Below are 19,121 nucleotides of genomic sequence, written 5' to 3'. Positions count from 1 at the left end.
GAGAGGGGATGAAAGTAGAATAAGAGAAAGCTTGCTAACATTTTTCAGAATAATTTCCATCAAGCAACAGGCTTACGTTTTCCCCGAATGTAACATGTTTCTTTGTGTAAATATGTCGCTGTTATGACATACGTTTCCTTGTTCTCTAAATCCATTACTTTGCAGAGCGATAACTTGGAGGGATACGATGCAATCATGAGATATGAGAAGACGACTTCTCAGAGTCGGAAGACTCGTAGATGAATTTACATTCGTGTAATCCTCGAGCAAATTTCTATAGTTTCTCCCTTTGAATTTAGCGTGTAAAATTCAACGTATACTTTCTCTGATTAATTTCTATCTAATCGATGAATTAATAAACAAAAGAATCTCTGAATTTCTTTCGCTTATTAGAAGGATTTATTGGTTAAAAAAAAAGCATTCTCAGAAAATTGAACTCCGACTTGCCGACAAAAGATATTATTACTTCTCTCATAGCGTAAAGACTAAGGAAACAGTATTTAGAAGAGATCTCGGAACACGTATTTTAAATAGAACATGACCGAGTTCCGATATTCTTTTTCTGAGTAATGCAATTAATTTTTCTTAAAATCCATTCTACGTTTAATTCCACGAAAGTATTGGCAGATACGAATGCTTTCGTACAAGGAAAATTATTTATTCTAGTATCATATCCAACGAATCGAAATTAGGGAAATTTTCTTAAAAAAAAAACCATTAATTTCTTGTTTTTGTTAATAATTATTACGATTATTCTGAAAATAGGATCGGATGCAACGGTGATAAATCATTTCGCGATGCAAAAATGTAAATTATGCAAGATGATGAGGAGTTTTGGGACGATGCATAAGCGAGGAACATCTCCAGTGAAATATGGTGAAAGCTATTAACGCAGCTAGCCAACTATTTCACGCTTTAAGCGGTTAAGTTCGAGGGAAATTTCCACAAAGATCGTTTTCTTCTTATCACTTTCCAGTTCGAGATACAATTCTTCGTTAGCAATAATTTTCGTGTTAGCAACAAACTTTTCCATCTCGTATCTTTCTCGTTTTCAATCAAAACTCGCGTTCGACGTCAAAGAACGATACTCACTTTTCAATCCCGTCACGGAGGGGAAGGAACTGGTTGCTTCAATAAAATTCAATCTCAACGGATACGATAATGCAAACACGCATCGATGTGTTTTACCCCTTGAATCGGGATAACGGATATAGTACACCGGTTGTATCCGGGACAACATCCGAGAAATTAATAACAACGGGAACGATATATCGGTGAATTGAAATCAATCGTTGTACGTGGAAAATTTAATTAAAACGCGAATTAATTCTGGCCACCATGCGAAACCTGTTCCCTCCCTTCCATTAAAGACCGTTTGCTTTATCGATTCAAATGAAATTACCGCGAATTAATTGTACGAATATCAATGAAAGTTAAACTTCCTTTCGTTAGTGGAATAATTAACGTTGATATTTAAAAAAAAGAAAAAAAAGGCGTAAAATATGCACGATTATTTGAGAAGAGAAGAAATGAAATGAAAGAATTATCCAAAGCGGAGGATTCGATTAGGGAAAGTGTTCGCGAAAAAAGGAAAACTGTTCTCGTCCAGAGTTTTCCCGAAAGAGAGAGAGAGATCGATATATAAATAATTACGCGTTTTAAATGGCTTGCGAAGGCGTCACATCGAACTTCCATCCACGAGGAATGGTACAACTACTTTAAAGTACCCTTTCTATATTCAGAGCGTGAATGAATTATAAATCAAAACTCTCCTCCCTTTCATAACCCTTTCTTATGCTAAAAGAAAGAAACATATATTTTCGACATTACGTATTCTACACGACCGACGTGAAATTTTACGTTCGAAAGATTAAATATCAATTTCAATTTTTACTTCACGCCATTCGAAAAATATCCTGGGCTGGAAAAAGCTGGAGAAAATTTTTTTAAAACTTTACAAGAAAAATTCTGAGGAAAAGATACGATGAAAGCAAGTACTAAATAAAAGAAGAAGAAGAAGAAGAAAAAGAACGAGGATCTCAAAATTCGACTTACTGCGAACGCCTATCATAGTCGTTGCAACCACCACGTAGCTGCGCTGCCGTCGACCTAATAATGGGGTGAGTAGGGGTGAAACGGGGGATGATTCGGCCAGTAGCATGCCGCCCTTCGTGCTATAAACATCGTGCAGCTCCCTCGGAAACGGAGATCGTCCATGGTGGTCGTCCTCTTCGCTTGACTTCCATCCTTTCCAAATCTCGTTACAATTTGCACCTGAAATCATCATCATCGTCAGTGATAGCCACTTCGTAAGCACACACGTGAGTAATTTTTAAACACGATCGTACAACACACGGACGAATGTTTATATCAACACCAGAGAAGAACAGCAACAGTAAGATGATCGTAAGGGATAAGAGAAAGGAGATATGTGTGTGTGTGTGTGTGTGTGTGGACATACGTGTGTGTGCGTTAATTACATACGAAGATTACTCTTCACAGCAATTAAACAGTGATAAAGGGCGTGACGATGCGAATGAAGCATCCGTCCTGAAAGCTGTGTCCGAATGCCAGCCCGAGTTTCGCTAATTAACAAGCAGCATCCCCATTCATTCACCACCCTGACTTAATGGATAGCGCGAGAGGCGCGGGTGTCCTTTTTCCACGTTCGAATCTTCCACGCAATACCGCCACGCATCTTACGAGAATCCACCATTAAATCCATTCATTCTTATATTTGGAAAAAGTACATGGAATGTATATAATTTTTACAATAGCAATTTCAACGAATTTTATCGTTTTCAATATTAGGATTTAAAGAATCTAAGTTCTAACGTTACTTTATTAAGTTTTTAATAATATAGTTAATAATACATTGGTGGAGTAAAAGCAAAATATTTCTCGGCGCGAGTAAACTTCTTGCGTGTGAAACGAACTTACTTCTCAACAGGTCGATTATACTCGAGGGGGGAGGGAAAAAAAATCATTAAAACCTCTGGATATTCATTGCGTGACCAATCTTGTAATTCGCTTTATTTTTCACTAAAGATTTCAGTCTCCCTTCGATAAAGCGGTATATAATTAAGAGAATAGAGAAAATATACTTACTTACTTTGGTAATTTTGTTGCAACGATATTTCCTTTCTTCTTTCTTCTTTCGAAATCGCATAGAAATAACGTTAAATCTGTAAAAGTATTCGTTTCTTGTTTGGCGAGAAGGGAAAATCGTGTTAATTCTTGAAAAAAATCCTCGAAATCCGGGAAAGGATGAACTGTGAAGCAATTAAGCTTTTTAAAAGGGTTAAATGCAAAAGTGATTCCTAGATAAACACCGTTTAATTTCGTTTCCACCGAACGAAATTTAAAAATAATTCGTTTATTCAAATTCGAAGGTTGATTCTTCTTACATTATTCATAACGCGTGACATTTTTTTTCTTTCTTCTTTGCCAACCGTCAGTGCATCTAAATGAGCAAACGAAGATCAATTTCATGTTTCGTTTAGAAACACGTTTAATAAATGCGCGAATAGGATAAAAAAGAAAAAAGGGAAAAAGTGACAAAGTTGCAGGGAACAACATTCTCTTTTTCATCTCACGTTCAGGGAGGAAAGCATATTACGTCCATGAATCGTTTAATATAAAATATTCTTGGAACACATCTTGAGAACAATTGAGAAGATTTACGGAAAAAGTTTCCTCTTAAAGCAGCATATATATATTTTTAAACATGGAAATTTATTGAAATGAAATTAAAATTTCCAAAGGATTTATTTATTCGATTTACATTTTTCAATATTTTTTTACATATCCTTTTCTCGACAAATTGTTTTTCTTTCCATAATTGCACAATTTGTAATCGCATTTTCTTTCCCAAGTCCAATGGAATAAGTTGGACGAAACTTTTGATCCACTTTTCACAATTCTTGATATTCGTCGTAATATTCGTCTTGAAATATTGCCAACGATTTAAATTATATATCGAATGTCCCAAGAAAATAAATGGCGTGTATTAAATGATATTTTCCCTCGTGTCAACATGTCCAAAAGAAGGTGAAAGAGAAATGAAAAAGCGGCAGTTTAGAAAAATGAAAATTTCCCATGAACGATTTCTTCTTTCGTACGCGGCTTATTAAATCCATGAAACGCGTTTGGATCGATAGTTATTCAATTAGCTAGGAATTTCATCATCTAACTTGCTTTTCACAATGTCAAATAGCATCGATTATTTTAATGCGTGTCATTAATTAGCCCTTATCGAGAATCGAAAAAAAAAATGACACAAAATCGCATCGATCAATCAATTGAGAAAGCCAGAAAATTTCGACGAAATGAAACAAGATCGATGCATCATCGAAAATATATTTCAAAAAAGAAGGTTTCGTTTAAACCCATCGATTCGAAATTTATTATTTCCATTCGGATCAAGCTACTTTTTCCAAGATCAGAATCAGAAAAATTGTCTGAAACTGCATCGTATCGAAACGAAATTTATGCAAATGGAGTTCTTTTCTTGAAATCGCATAGTCGTTTCCTCTCTGTAACAAATATTTCGCCAGAGACAAGACAAGAATATTATAGATATCAACGTGAGGGCGGATCGGTGCAATATTATTGGAAACACGAATCGATAATCGAAGTGGAGGACATTTTTGTACCCGCGAATATATCACTGTACCGGTAACAGAGAGGCTGTCCAGAAATACGTACGTATCCCACGGCACAACTTCTGTTTGAATTATTGGCGAAACCGATGCCACTCCATCTTCCTCTTGCACACTTGACCACTCCGTTTCTGTCCAGACACCCTCTTATCCCTCACTAAACAACCCACTTTAAACTGATGGCTATTAATCGTATAGTGGAAGCACGAAATTATCACTTTTCCATAAATGTGTCGGGATTATCGAGAATTTATATAATAGTTTTGATAAGTACAATCAATCCAATAAGGCAAATAATCTCTCTTCTATTTATCCTTTTTCTTCTATCCTTTTTATCTTCTTTTTTCTTCTGTTTTGAAAATTAATGTACCTTCTGGAAAAGACTAAATTTTTTTCCATTTCGTTTCGTAATACGCCATTGTAACGTGAATTAATAGAGGGACGAGGGGAGGGGAAAAAGGCTCCGAAATAGGGAAAAATTCTCGCGGCGGATTAATCCTAAAAATAAATCCCGCGAGTGTAATATTCTGGATGACGTCAACGGTTGAAATTTTTCATCAAAGACATTGTCCTCTGGGAAATAGTAACGTATTAAAAACCGGAAAAAAGTAACTGTTGATCGCGTATATATATATATATTTACGTTACGGCAAAGCTTTCAAGTTTCCAAGTTGGACGGGTTTGACTCGTTATTTTCAATCTCGAAAATCTGCGGTGGTTCGTGCCACATCTGCTCTGTGAAAATCGATTATATCACGGCACTCGTGCAATAACTCGGTCGTGAATTACATGATCTCTCGAACAGGAACGTTAACAAGCCGCCGGTAACCGAAACGAGGGAAACTCGTATCGAAAAATTACGTGCCCGATGGCGACGGCCGACGTGCTTCCGTAAAAAAAAATATATATATATATATATATTCAGCCGGTTGGATTGAATCGAGAATTTCTCCCTAGGCCGGAAAATCGAGGCAGCAAATACTCGAGGAAGCCATGGTTGGAAAAACGAACGAGGATGAAAGAACAACCTGCAGCCCGTTTCCATTGTGTTTATTTTTAGCCCGCGACACAAAGCTCGTAACTCGTACGAGCGCAGGTAAAACGTTCCTCGTTACAGCTTGATGATTCCGTTCAACTTTTTCCAAATTATTCTACAAAAAAAGAAGAAAGAAAGAAAGAAAGAAAAATACGAGAGAAATCGGTACGATCGATTCCAATGACGATTTTTCCTATGCTCTCTGTATCTCTGTCGAAGTGGAGCAAAAGTTCATCCGGCGATCAGGAGGGCAGGAAAGGATCATTATCATTGGCGCTGTACCTTGGTCGCCTTTATTTCTAGCGCAAATAGAAACAAAAGAGCAAAATGATGGCTTGTCGCTCGTCGCCAACCGTGGCAATCATCATTTTTCATTTTCTCCGTTGTCCCGCGCACGTATTCCATTTTTGTCACCGGCTGTTAGAGGCGGTAGAGTAGAAATTATAGTAGGAAGCAAACAGAGAGGGTCGGTTACCGCTAATTACTCGCCGTCGTGACTTCTCTCATCGCGAAGCCACACGCTTTAAATGAATAATGAATATTTTATTTGCATGGTTTCATTGATCTGATGGAAAAGAAAGAAAAAAGAAAGAAATAGTTCCTTACTCACCTTCTTTTAAATTTTCAGGGAGAGATGGTGGACGTACGTAGCTGGATATTATCGATATTATCCCGCCGCGAACATTTGTCATTTTTATCGGCAATATTATAAAAAAATATGTGCCCCTCTCTTTTGGGAATTGAAAACGATGAAATTGACGAAAAATTAGGAGGAATTTTATTTTTTCAAGTTAACTCGTTATGTAAATTATGGAAAGGATTACGAGCCACGTAAAATTAGATGTAATGTAAACAACGCGGTATGATTCTATTTGCTGATTAATCTGTTTAATGTTTCGAATGTAATAATATTTAATCTGTGCGGGGAACAATGAAGTTATTGGAAATTTCGTTTCGTGTCGATTGATTATATAAAGATACAAAAGCTTTACGTTATTTTAACGACATTGTTGCACAGCAGAGCTAATAAAAGGAAATGCATCGAAGAGACGAGTGATATAAAAATGACGGTCACGAGATCGTTATTTATCAAGCGTTCACGGTTTCTTCGATGTTTGTATCGGAATAACACGAACGGCGCGAACTTGTCGGGGATTATAACATTGTGCTATCAGATTATCGTAATACCGGGTCAAAAGCGACGCTTGATTCGCCATCGATAAAATTTATCGGAGGATGAAAGCCTTTTAATTGATCGCCACGCTTCCGGTCGTAGTGATTGAAAAGTATCGACAATCTAATCGAATGAATTTAATGCCCGTTCAAAAATTATTTTCGAACCGCCTCTCTATTCTCGTCAAACAGCCAATTAAATCTGCCCTCGATACGAGGATATAATAAGTTGAAGATTTTATCTCGAAAATAGATCTCCGCAACTTTGAATCAAAATCTAAAAATTTAACGGGTCTGAAAGTTTGATCGAGATCACGGGCGGTCGTTGATTGTCAAGTAGAACAAACGGGTATAATTAATCGGGAAAAATTGTGCGAACAATTGTACGAATTTTCTTCATCGCATTTTTCTCTCCAATTTAGTTTTCTTTCGTTGATATTTTTTGAATGTTTCAAATTTGTTCAATTCGTGATACGGAAAAATTCTTGACTGGGAAAAAAACACGTGTACTCCTTTCAATCAAAAATTTTCTATCTATGCTGGTACTGCATCCACGGTCAAATGTTGGTTTTCTGCGCGACGTGGCTCGATTTTTAATCAGACGAGATATTAAAAACTTGTTCAACGATATTGATAATTGTACCATCGAAATAGTATTTTATATTTAGAGAGAGATTTCTATCTTCCTCTATCTATTAAATCTCTTTTTCAAGACTCGATAAATAATAGTAATTGTCAGAAATTCCCCGTCGACGCTGTCCAAACTTTCCAGCATCCCATTTGTAGGTCAATCGAGCATATCTCATCCTTTTCTGTTAACAATCGTATGAAGAATAGAAGCAAATATATCGATTTTCTGATTATCGTCTGATTAATCGTCCGTCGATGTAAAATATTTCCGGAAATGGTTAGTTATTTCCTATTTAATTTGTTTTCAAATTCGTAAACAATTATTCAAATTTTCATAGAGAGACTATTGCTAGTTTGGAATACGGTGAAGCGAAAATACATTCAAAAATAACGAATTTTTAATTCTTTTTTCCAGAAGGATGGATCAGTGAATGAATCGTTGCATCCGAATCTGTTTAAATGCCAGGGCGATAAATCATCGATCACGAGTACGGAGTAAACATCCCATCGAATTTCAGCGATGTGACCGTCGACGCACGTTTGTTACGCGAACTATGCAACGATCATGATTTCACCAGAATCCGGCTGATCGATTTCCAAGTGTTTCGAACGTTTCATCGCAGGAAATTTGATAACCGAAACTTTCCCCGAATCGAACATCGTGCAAATTAAATCGCGTGTTAATTCCCCGCTTCTGTACTTCGAATTGGACCGTTCTTTTTTTTTTTTTTTTAGATTTGATGAAAAAACAACAAGTCGGATATGGGTCGAATTTCGCGTTTATTCATCGGCGATTTTCATGGAATGAAGGATCGAAACAAAGAGATCGAGAAGAACAAAAGATAATGAGAATATTCCTGGTATTCCACCGATTTCCACCTTGGAACACATTACCATACATGGAATTTTTTTCAAATTTATGTTCCATCCGAAAATGCTTTTTCCAGACGGATGAAAATATCAAAAGTCGGAAGAAGGGAGATCGTTGTTATTAAAAACTTTTCGAGCGTTGTAAATTCGAAACAGTTGACGTTCAACATTTTTCATACTAAAGTACCTTGACGCAAACCTTGAATTTCATTTTTCAATGTGCTAACTGTGTGCGCGCATTTGATACTTGACGTCGTTGAAGATGATTAAAATACAATGGGGAACGTTCTGCGCGCGCAAAAAAAAAAAGAATAAATTATAAACGGGACACAAAAACAAAGGAAGAGAAGAGCAAGCGCGTTGCTCTTTTAATAATATTCCCTGCTCGTGTTCGCGATATTAATCCACGATGCCTTTAGTCAGAGGGTAAAATAAAACGGATAAAAATCTCCGTTCATCCGCGGGGATGGAATATATTTCGCGTTTGTGTATTTTCAAAACGATCGTCCTTTCATATTTCGAGCTACGATACTCTTCCCTCTTGACGTTCTCGCGACGCGAGAACTCCATCCACAGATTGTATTTCATATCTACGGATGGATGGAAGAATACAGTATTTATCGGATGGATAAACGTTGAAACGGTTGTTCGAAAATGGAAATAAAAAAGAAAGGAGAAAGAAATATTCGTGAACGCGTGACAGGTGCATCTGTCGTGCATCTGCCAGCGATGCACCGACGTTTCGAACAGAATTTTCTCTTTCCATTATTCCGATATCTTGTGGTCGTGATACGTTGTACAGGATAGATTGATTAGGATCAAGTAAGCTTAGATTTTGGTAGATGGTAATATCGTTGTTACGTTGATGAATAGAACGTTGGAAACGAATCATCGATTTACGTAATGTCGGGATAACATGTACATTCTAATTAAGCCGCGATTGAAACTGATGATGACGGATAAAATTAACCGTGAAAATTTATGTGCATCACCAGTTCAACTTTACCATTCCGTTATCCATGTATATCCATGTATGACGTTTGTTAAGTCCCGAACTCAAATATCCGTTAGAGAGGAGTTTCATTCAGTTCCACGAATATCATCTCTTGTCGGCAATAATCGAGCAACGGATTCCTCGTATATTAACGAGATTAATTCGAGCACGATTACCAAGTCATCGATGCAAATTATTAAATATATCCGTCCCTTTCGCAGAGGCGCAACTATTGGCTTATAATTATTCCATTTGTACGCGTCGTGCAGCCTTCCAGGCCTGGACTTGATTTCAACGAGAAAGCTCGAAGGTATTGTTAAAAAAAAAGAATAATAATTTTGAAATGTATGGGTCGATGATTCGAAGAATAACGTCGATGTAATAAATTTAACGATACAATTGGAACTGGTATTTCGTTCGTATTGTGTATGTAATTTTCGTGACTGAATGAAAAGAATTGCAAAAGTTTGGCGCTTTTTCCTTGATTGCATAACGTTACGTTTATGTGAAAGTGAATATAACTATTCAAGATCTGTGTCTAAGTAATAAGTGGTAAGAATAAAAGAAGGGATGTTTAATTTTCAGATTTAATAATCTCACGTGACGAGAGTCAAGATGTAGAGCAAGTTGGAGGAAGTAACTAAAAATGGTGGACAAAGAGGAAATAAGGAAGACACCCTCGCCCCTGAATATCAACGAGGCGATCGAGGGCGACACGTTGAATCAAAAGACTGCTAGGAGTAAGTACGAAAAAGATATTATGCAAGGAGCATCGGTTTTCCCTTTAACTTTCCATCTGATTCCCTCCATCCAAACTTGAGAATAACCAGACTTGTAAATTAAGTTTACAACTTTCTTCCTCGTTTTGATTAAGTGAACAAATTTTGAACAACTTCTATCTTGTCGTCTCTCGTCCCGTGTCCGATGTAGGATAAGAAAAATGATATTTAGAAGAGGAATTCCTGAAAGAAAGTGTAGAAAGAACGTATAAGAAAGTAGAGATAGGGGATCCATCCATCCATCCATTGAGAAAAGAATAATAAAATTGTTGGAAAGAAAGTAGTATATACGTGGAATATTTTCGATACGATACCACCCAGAAGAGGAGGAGCTTGTTTTCGAAAGAAATAAACATTTCTTTCGAATATTTTTAACGATGGATGATTTTTATTAAAAAAAGAAAAAATTTTCTGTTTCCCAGTACTTAAGAACGATCTTCTATTATACGAGGCTGTGATAAAAAATGAAGCGGACACCGTTCGCAAAGTGCTCAAAGAGACTGTGGACGTCGATTCCAGGAATAATGTAAGTCGTAAAATATCCACTGATAAAATTAAAAAAAAATCAAAGAAATTTCCGCCACGATGGCAAGCAAAAAAAGTATTAAAGCGAGACGACGTTCATTATTGATCGTAATTGAATCGCGTTTAATCCCGTTTCTGATTCAAAATCGAATATCTCGAAAACGGAAAATATCCTCGGAACGATTCAAAATAGGATTCCCTTTCTCCCTTTGTAACCACTTCGTTAAGGTTAGACGTTATTATATAGCGCAGTCGAATGCTCTGGATAATATGATGCGGTTATAGCGTATACCGGTGGTGCATCACGTGAATAACGTGGGTCTGATTAAATATGGAATATTACTACTTAGGGATACGTTATCAAAGAGATAGGAGAATTTAATTAAGAAAATATATATCTCAGTTCTCAGTTTCGTTATTCTAATTGTTCTTATTTCTTCTCAAATTCAATTATAATACGACGTCGGACTAAATATTTCACTTAAACTAGTTAAAAAAGAATTATAATCTCCGGAGAGTTATAATCCTTTTTCTCGCGATATCTCGCGGAGTTTTTTTTACATAAAAATTTAATTAGAAAATTATTAATCATATTTATACGTTTCGAGATATTAATTTCGAATTATGATAAGAGAATATGATCGGGTATTACGAAAATATAATCGTCGCGTTAATGTGATATCGAGCGAGATACTAGAAACGCATACGATATTTTGCACTGGAAAATGATTTAGTATGGACGAGCGCCAATTCATTGGGCAGCATCGAGGGGAAATACGGAGATCATCGAGATGTTGATACAAGCGAAATGCGACATCGAGGCAAGAGACAAGGTAATATTTCGTTGAATTATATATAATATCAATAAAATATCTGTATTGATACGATAGAATTAAATTAAATCGTTTAATTGTCAGAAATAAATAAACGCGCAATATTCGTCGTTTTATATATATATATATATTCATTCGTCATTTTGTTGGAAAGTCAATTATTTTTTTTGTTTTTATCTCCACACGAATGTTCGTTTGCATTCCTCGTCATATTGTTCTTTCGGACAGTATTCATATTAATTTTATTAAAAAACATAAACCTTGGATACGTATAAATTTTATACGAATATTTAATTAATTAAAATCCATTTTTCTTGTTTTAAGTTCGGCATGCGCCCGTTACACATGGCTGCGCGATATGGACACAGGGACGCTGTTAAAATGTTAATCAACGCTGGTGCAAATGTGTCAGCGGTGAACAAGGTACATTCATAATTAACATGATATAACGGTAAAGCTATTTTGTCTCCAGGCAAAAATATATAACACGTTCGGAATGATGAACGGAACGTATTGCGTGTAGGGAATACCTTTCCCATTCTAAATTCCAATTAATTATATAGTGCGCGTCATCGTCATATTTTTATCCAATTTTGCGATACAAGTGTCGGTGTGCACAGCCATTTTGGAAAAATTTCGTCAACGAAAAAAATCAATATCCGCCACCCGTGAATCCGCTTTCGATCTCTTTGGTGCAACGCGTTGATTAAATCAATTTTCAAAATGAATTTTTGAGAAACAATCTCAGAGTCTAATCAGAAGATTCTTAAAAGAAATGATTTAAATTGCCACGGATGCAATTTGATGCATCTTCCTTCCGAACAGAATCACGATTCCCCTCTCTTCTCGAGATCCTTCCTCGAGATAAAGATAAGCTCGTGCTCTTATCTCGGATAAAAAAAAAGTACTCTTCGTAGCTCTCGAAAAATTCTTGAGAAAAATGTTTCGAAATTATTTTTTTTACTTCGAAACATGACCTAATTTCGTTTAATTCATTGACAGCGATAAGATTTACACGATTTGAGATTACGGAGGATATTCATTCTTATGATGTAATATCGTGACAAACATCCAACCTGTTTGTTGCAGAAACAATATACTCTTTTAATGTGTGCTGCTCGAGGCAACAATGTTCGCGTCGTCGAATATCTTGCAGAGGCTGTGGAATCGTTGAACGGAGATGCAACTGACTGCACCGGTGCAACTGCGCTTCACCATGCGGCTAGCGCTGGCCATCCGAGTATGATAACCGCGCTTTCCAACGTGCCGAGAATCGAGCTCAACGCGACTGATAAAGTAAGGGTTGTTTCTTTTCTTAAAAAAAAATAATTTCTCGAACGAAAGATGACAAAATACTTGCATCACAAAATTTAAATTTGAATATTCAAAAGATTTCGTTACTATTTTTTTCATTACAATTTTCCGTACTTTCTACGATAATTCTTCTTTTTTTCTCTCTCTCTCTTTTAAATTTCATGAATGATAAGTACTTGCAAATCCTTTTTCAATCCCGTTTCCAGTATATATGTATCCAGTTTTTCGAGGACACAATTTATGCAACGCGTTTCAAGATATTAATCCGTTCGTAAATCGATGCGAAAATGTAAATATCCATACACGAATGGATGCAAAGGATTCGAGAAACTTCGATTTATACGGAAACTGGTCCGCCCTCTCTCTCTCTCTCTCTCTCTCTCTCTCTCTCTCTCTCGATTTAGGGAAACTAGGTCTCCAACATTAGCTATATTGCCTTCTTATCGCGAAGACAAGTGAAATCCCCGAAGGAGAGAATGCAGCCGGTTGAATCTAACTGCGCTCCTTTGAGAGAATTTTATGGAACTCGCATCGTTTTGTCGATGCTTCCGGCTTCCCACTTGCAGCTATTGTACGTTCAATTCCCTGTCAATTCGCGTATACAACCCATATCATCCGTGTACATCCACATCCTTCCTTAAATCGAACCGTTTTCGATCTCTACCGCGAAAAAGTACGGGTCGAGAACACTTTAACAACGGTTTGACACGTTCTATCAACGATATAGTATCGTAAAAATATCGTCGTGGATTCGCAGAAGGGGCAAACACCGATACACTGCGCCTGTGCAGAGGAACACCTGGAAGCTGTGGAAGTTTTGATAGGTCTAGGTGCGAACGTGGACGCTCAGGACTACGAGGGAAACACCCCTCTCCACGTGGCCACGAGGACGAGGCACACGGCCATAGTTCAATTGTTGCTAAGAGCCGGGGCGAACACCGAATTGATCGACGAAGTAAATAACACGAGTCTTCGACGAGACCATTTTAATAATTATGAAAATGAACGTGCTCGATCATACCTTCTTCCAGATAGGTTTCACTCCCCTTCACGTGGCCGCCAGCCAGGGTTGCAAAGGGATACTAGAGTCGATGATTCAACACGGTGCGGCACTCAACAAACAGTGCAAGGTACACTTAAGGTACGTGTAATCGGAATCGAATAACTATCCATCATCGGGAATCGGTTTGCAGTATGGGAACACGCCTTTGCACTTGGCCTGTCAAAACAACGAAGTAGAAACGGTTGAGATACTGATCAATAAAGGCGTCGATCTAAATTGTTTAAATTCGGTGCGTACGACAGTGTTCTTCAAAGAAGAAACGTGTTATTATTTATTTTTAAATCCGGTGAACGATTTATCGCGATTTATCGTTCCAGAGGTTGCAATCACCCTTCCATATCGCGACGGAAATAGGGCACAACGACATTTGCAAGCTGTTGCTAGCAGCGGGCGCGAACATCGAGCAAAGAGATCAGGTAAACACGGATATATTATTCCTTTTTATTCCACGTATTTATTTTACAATTCTTTCAACCCGTTCCTCTTCCTTTTTCCTCTTTCTTTTTTATTCGTTTATCAAAGTGCATCGGTGAGTCCAGTGGAAAAAATAAATAAATAACGATCCATAAGAGTTCGTCCGTAAGGATAAAATCAACGAGCGAAACGAAAGTTTATCGTATCGTGGTTTACCTTCGCACTTGTCTTCAGACTTCTTCAGGTTGAAACACTGAGACTGATCTCTCTGACCAGTCTCCATTTCTCCAGTCATTCAGCTCCAGGTTAAAAGATTATATTCCCGATCAATTCTCCGGGGAAATTTCTCGAAACGCTTTCGATCAAAGTAGATGTGCCGAGTGTCGAGTGTATCGATCCCGATTTAACATGGATGCGACGAGTTGTCAACAACGATCAACATCAACGTCCACCTCCCTGAGCAAACTTAGGGACGGGTAACGGTGTAACAGACGCGAAATTTGCAAGAGAGTCAAGCTCTCGTAGGGAGCTCTTGTAGGCTTGTTTGTCATTCGATTTTCACCGAGTTAGAGTTGAAACGAAGTTTGTCTGGTTGTTCACAGAGCGGAAAGACGCCACTTTACATCGCGGCGAGGGGCAGTTTCACGGCCATCGTCGACATGATAATTAAAACAGCGAGATTGGATTATCCCACGCCGGTAAGCGATTCGTATCTCGCGATCAAATTTATATTCATTGTTTCTCGCCACGAATTTTTGTGGTATCGATAAAACGACGTCGAGATTATATGATCTCTGTTGTTAATTAACCGATGGATAAGAAAAATGAAAATGTTTCGTAGGAGGATTCGACGTCCGACAAAGAGATTCGAGATTTGACACCGGCTAGAAGAAGATGGCGAGAGGGATCGAGGGGTGAAAGTATCTCGAGTAACGGTAGCGTACTTTCGGAGCACATACGATCGATACTGTGGAAATTGGCGTACAAACAATTAGGACCGGAAGATTGGAAGAAATTAGCGTTGCACTGGGCGTTTACGAACGATCAGATTCGAGCGATCGAGCATCAGTATACGGGTAAAATAAAAAGATAAAACTTGTTTTATTTCTCTTTTAAGGATATATCATCTGTGGCGCGAGTCGATGACGCGAATATTGTAAGAAATCATCGAGGCACAACGATTCGTTTCACGAGAGAATCGATTGTTCGAAATTTGAAAAGAATCCATTGCGGAGAGAACCGTGAAATATTTTGTACCTCGATGCTCCCTTCGTGAACCGAGAACAGCGTTATGAAAAGGACGATTAAAGCTCCCCTTATAGGTCCTTCGAGTTACAAAGAGCACGGTTTCCGGATGCTGATGATCTGGGCGTCAGGATTGAACCCTGAAATCTCTGTGGGCAGAGAGCTTTGCGACGCTTTGTCCGCGGTGGATAAAAAATCTGTTGCTGGTGAGAAATCCCTGGAGAAATTTTTACTTACATTTAATTATAGTAACGCAAGATAGATAATGGAGAAAGAAATTATTTTCTTTATAATGTAATAAATTACAGAATCCGTTCGTAAGCACATGGATCAAGAGAAAGATGGGAAAACAAAGTTGAACAAACAACGATGTCATAAATGTTCCATCACTTAAGAATAATAACGATTAACGAATAACAATTCCATTCGAGTCGAAATTAAAACGAACAAAAAAAAAGAAAGAAAAATTTTCAGTAGATAATTTTAGAGAAATCTCGCGATGCGACATATCCGTAGAGACGCTGATTTTATCTTTTTTACAATACGTTTCAACATAGACTCGCGTAAAAATAACAATTAAACTCGAGGAGAAATTTTTGAAACGAGTATAATAATCATAAATCAACGAAAGCTTTTCACATATCGCGAAAAATTTAATTTAAATAAATCTTTGAATTGAAATCATCGCGCGTACGTACAAATTTTAAAATTCTGAATATTTTTACCTCTTTCCGTATATTTTTGAAGAATTCCAATTCTTCGGGAACGTTGCAATTTTTATTATTCTTATTCGTTAGCTTAAAGAAAGGAAGAGAGAAAAAAAAAAAAGATAATCGACGTTTGAAGCCGTCCGATTTCACTTTTTATCTTTTGTTGAATACCGATCTTGTCGTTCAAAAAATCATACGATGCTATTCCAAATTTGAACTGTAAATATACAAATGTAACACGTATCATTACAAGTTAGAATAAGTGCGAAAAAGAAAAAAAAGAAGAAGAAATTTTACAGGGCTTTCGATGTGATAAAAGAATGATATTAAAACATTAGAGAAACGCGAACGGAGTGTCTCGAGACATTCGATCATTATTAGAATTTCGAGAAAAAAGACAATCTACATATCTGAGTATTGTGTACAATTAAATAAACGCGTAATTAAAAATCTATAGATATTTTTAAATAGTCGTTTCCCGATTAATCATTGCTCAATAGGAATTATCGATCGAAATAGAAGAAAAGAAAAGAAAGAAAGAAAGAAGGAAAAACGAAATCTAATTTATATCTCTCAACAAGCATCATTGATCGATGAAAATTATTCAATTTCAACTTTCTGTGAACTTTCTGTCGAATTAGACGATTGACCTCGATGTCATAATAAAATTTATTCCGTCGAAAGAAAAAAAGTATAGTATATTTATTTAATCATACATTACGTTGAACTCTGGATGAACCTTTGAAAAAGAAGAAGAATATTATATAAATGATTAAAAAAAAAAAAAAAAGAAATAATCTTACCTGGAAACCCTTCTAAAATAGCAATCTTGATAATGATAACTGGCAGCGAAGGTTGAGCGGAAGGGGGGAGAGTGTAGTTGTCAGGATAAGGATCAGGAATACCCTAAACAGAGTGTTCTATTAAAATGTGAATGTTTATTTATCCATACGGAATATTCATTTGCTTCTATGCTATAAAAGAATGCATTTCTTGTTGCTTCCACCTTCGCAATATATAACAAAATATTATGAACGATATTCTATCTGTTATCGTATCATCATCGCCATTATTATCTCATCTAATTATTATTATCATCGTTATAATTAATCCATAATAGTTATCAGCGGCAATGGTAAAAACAGGATCCGTCAATGGCAATTAATCAGCCACAATAGTTTATCGTGAGTGAGTGAATTGTACAAATCGTACGGGTGGACATAAGGGGATATAAATTCGCGTCGGACTTCTTAACCCTTAACATTATTACAAATTAAGTGCTATCAGTAATTAATTATTATTATTATTATCGTTACACAACGAGCGATATATGACTATAGCTCGTGGCTTCATCCATTCTCACACGTTCGTAAAATGTCAGACTTTGCTGCTTGTCAATCGTTCTTTTTTTTCTTTTTCTCCTCCTCAACTCTTCGTCAAACGAATCTACACATACGAGAGAAAGAAGTCGCCATGCGTGTTCTCATTTGTATCGCGAACAAGTACTATCGTGTGTCAAAGACGAGAAGTTTAACAATATATGCGTTTAATAACATCTTTATATATTCTCTTCTCTTCTTTCTCCTTATATTTTCGAGAAAAAAAAAAGAAAAGAAAACAAAAGAAAAGAAAGAAAAAAAAAGAAACGAGCACCGACATCATATCGAGGAAAACGTTCGTACGTGTTTTTCGTCACTTTTTCAATGTCCATTTTTTTTTTTTTTTTTTTTGATGATGACCACTTCCTTTTCGTGACCAGATTTTCCAGATGATACGAAAAAATATACACGTTTTCGGATATACAAAAGTCTCTCAGGCGCGTACAATTAATAAATACAAATTTGTTAATTGCGCTTATTATGTAAATAATATCTACTTATTTTTTAAACCCTTTTTAATTTACACATTATTATTCTAAACATGGACGAAGCTATCGGCTCGCATGAAATCGAGTTACTTTTTTTTTTTTTTTTTCTTTAATTAATTCGTTTACCCCCTTCCTTACTGTGTTCTTCTTCTTCTCGCCCTCGAACCGTGAAAAATATATATGTATATATATTCTTCTCTTTATCCACATCTCTCTTATCGCAACGCACGAAACTTATTTAAATTCGATACGCGGGGGAATAATTATCACCGAAATCCACGAGGATTGGGATTATTCTTAACAACATACCATATAATATATATATATATATGTATACCATATACATATGTATATATATATATATACCAGTGTCACGCACAGAATAATTCATTTCGTTTCGTTCGTTCGATATGTCGTACGACATACGTACAATTTGTAAAAACTGTCGAAATAAAAAAAAAAGAAGAGGGTTTCTAAATATATATATATATAATATGCAAACCGTTATACAACAAACACGACAGATGGAAGTTTACAGATGCAAAACGCAAGAAAGAAAACAAAAGAGGAAAAAAAAAAAAAGAAAAGAAAATAGGAGATAAAAGATTGAATTAAGGACAAAGGAATATTTAAATTAAACGCTTGAATTATTTAAATTAATATGAAAAAATATCATAACCCTTAATTATCGCGGCCCGTTAAGCGGTGACCGCGGCTAAACGCGCGTTTCCGGTTCTTTTACCTCAAGTCCACAAGCCTCGCGTCATCCAGTCAGTAAAATGAACAGGACGTCTAGGAAATAAACTTCCTACGGCAGAAATTGAAAAAAACAAAGGATTAGGTTTTTTGTCGATTTTTTTAAACGATTTTTATTATCATCGATCGAGACTACCAAATTAAAAAGAGAAAAAAGACAATCAACTTATTCTGTACGTGTTTTTTTCTCTCTCTCTTTCTCTCTCTCTTTCTCTTTCTCTCTCTCTCTCTCTCTCTCTCTCTCTATCTCT

At 36.5% G+C, this 19,121-nt stretch overlaps 2 protein-coding genes across 4 annotated transcripts in view; one reads left to right on the top strand and one right to left on the bottom strand.

Moving 5' to 3' along the window:
* The first annotated feature begins 2,123 nt into the window (after nucleotides 1–2,123).
* Nucleotides 2,124–18,696, top strand: LOC100576924 (ankyrin repeat and death domain-containing protein 1A). 3 transcript variants are annotated; one of them, XM_003249625.4, is made up of 14 exons: nucleotides 2,124–2,321; nucleotides 9,950–10,104; nucleotides 10,566–10,669; nucleotides 11,403–11,501; nucleotides 11,826–11,924; nucleotides 12,591–12,797; nucleotides 13,573–13,770; nucleotides 13,847–13,945; nucleotides 14,009–14,107; nucleotides 14,196–14,294; nucleotides 14,895–14,990; nucleotides 15,134–15,368; nucleotides 15,615–15,743; nucleotides 15,846–18,696. In XM_003249625.4, exons 2-14 carry the CDS (start codon nucleotides 10,011–10,013, stop codon nucleotides 15,929–15,931), a joined length of 1,644 nt encoding a protein of 547 aa, XP_003249673.1. In that variant the 5' UTR covers nucleotides 2,124–2,321; nucleotides 9,950–10,010; the 3' UTR covers nucleotides 15,932–18,696. The 3 variants fall into 3 exon arrangements, with proteins under 3 accessions (XP_003249673.1, XP_006560481.1, XP_006560482.1); XM_006560418.3 differs by having other exon boundaries at nucleotides 2,125–2,321; nucleotides 15,603–15,743; XM_006560419.3 differs by lacking the exon at nucleotides 2,124–2,321 and adding an exon at nucleotides 8,687–9,674 and having other exon boundaries at nucleotides 15,603–15,743.
* The window catches only part of LOC409961 (heterogeneous nuclear ribonucleoprotein 27C), a 33,646-nt gene continuing 32,050 nt past the window's right edge, over nucleotides 17,526–19,121 (bottom strand). The window contains exon 8 of the mRNA XM_006560417.3: nucleotides 17,526–18,922. Coding sequence (XP_006560480.1) covers nucleotides 18,858–18,922 — 65 coding nt within the window. The 3' untranslated portion in view covers nucleotides 17,526–18,857. The remainder of the gene's footprint in view (nucleotides 18,923–19,121) is intronic.

This window comes from Apis mellifera, linkage group LG13 (genome assembly GCF_003254395.2).
Source record: "Apis mellifera strain DH4 linkage group LG13, Amel_HAv3.1, whole genome shotgun sequence".
NCBI classification, from domain to species: domain Eukaryota; kingdom Metazoa; phylum Arthropoda; class Insecta; order Hymenoptera; family Apidae; genus Apis; species Apis mellifera.
This window is presented reverse-complemented; position numbering and strand designations above follow the sequence as displayed.

What these genes read in the sequence shown, in the direction of transcription:
- LOC100576924 (XM_006560418.3), top strand. Translation starts at nt 10,011, where the DNA reads ATGGTGGACAAAGAGGAAATAAGGAAGACACCCTCGCCCCTGAATATC. An exon ending in ACACCGAATTGATCGACGAA is followed by an intron (nt 13,771 to 13,846) that starts GTAAATAACACG and finishes ACCTTCTTCCAG; the next exon opens with ATAGGTTTCACTCCCCTTCA. An exon ending in ACATCGAGCAAAGAGATCAG is followed by an intron (nt 14,295 to 14,894) that starts GTAAACACGGAT and finishes GGTTGTTCACAG; the next exon opens with AGCGGAAAGACGCCACTTTA.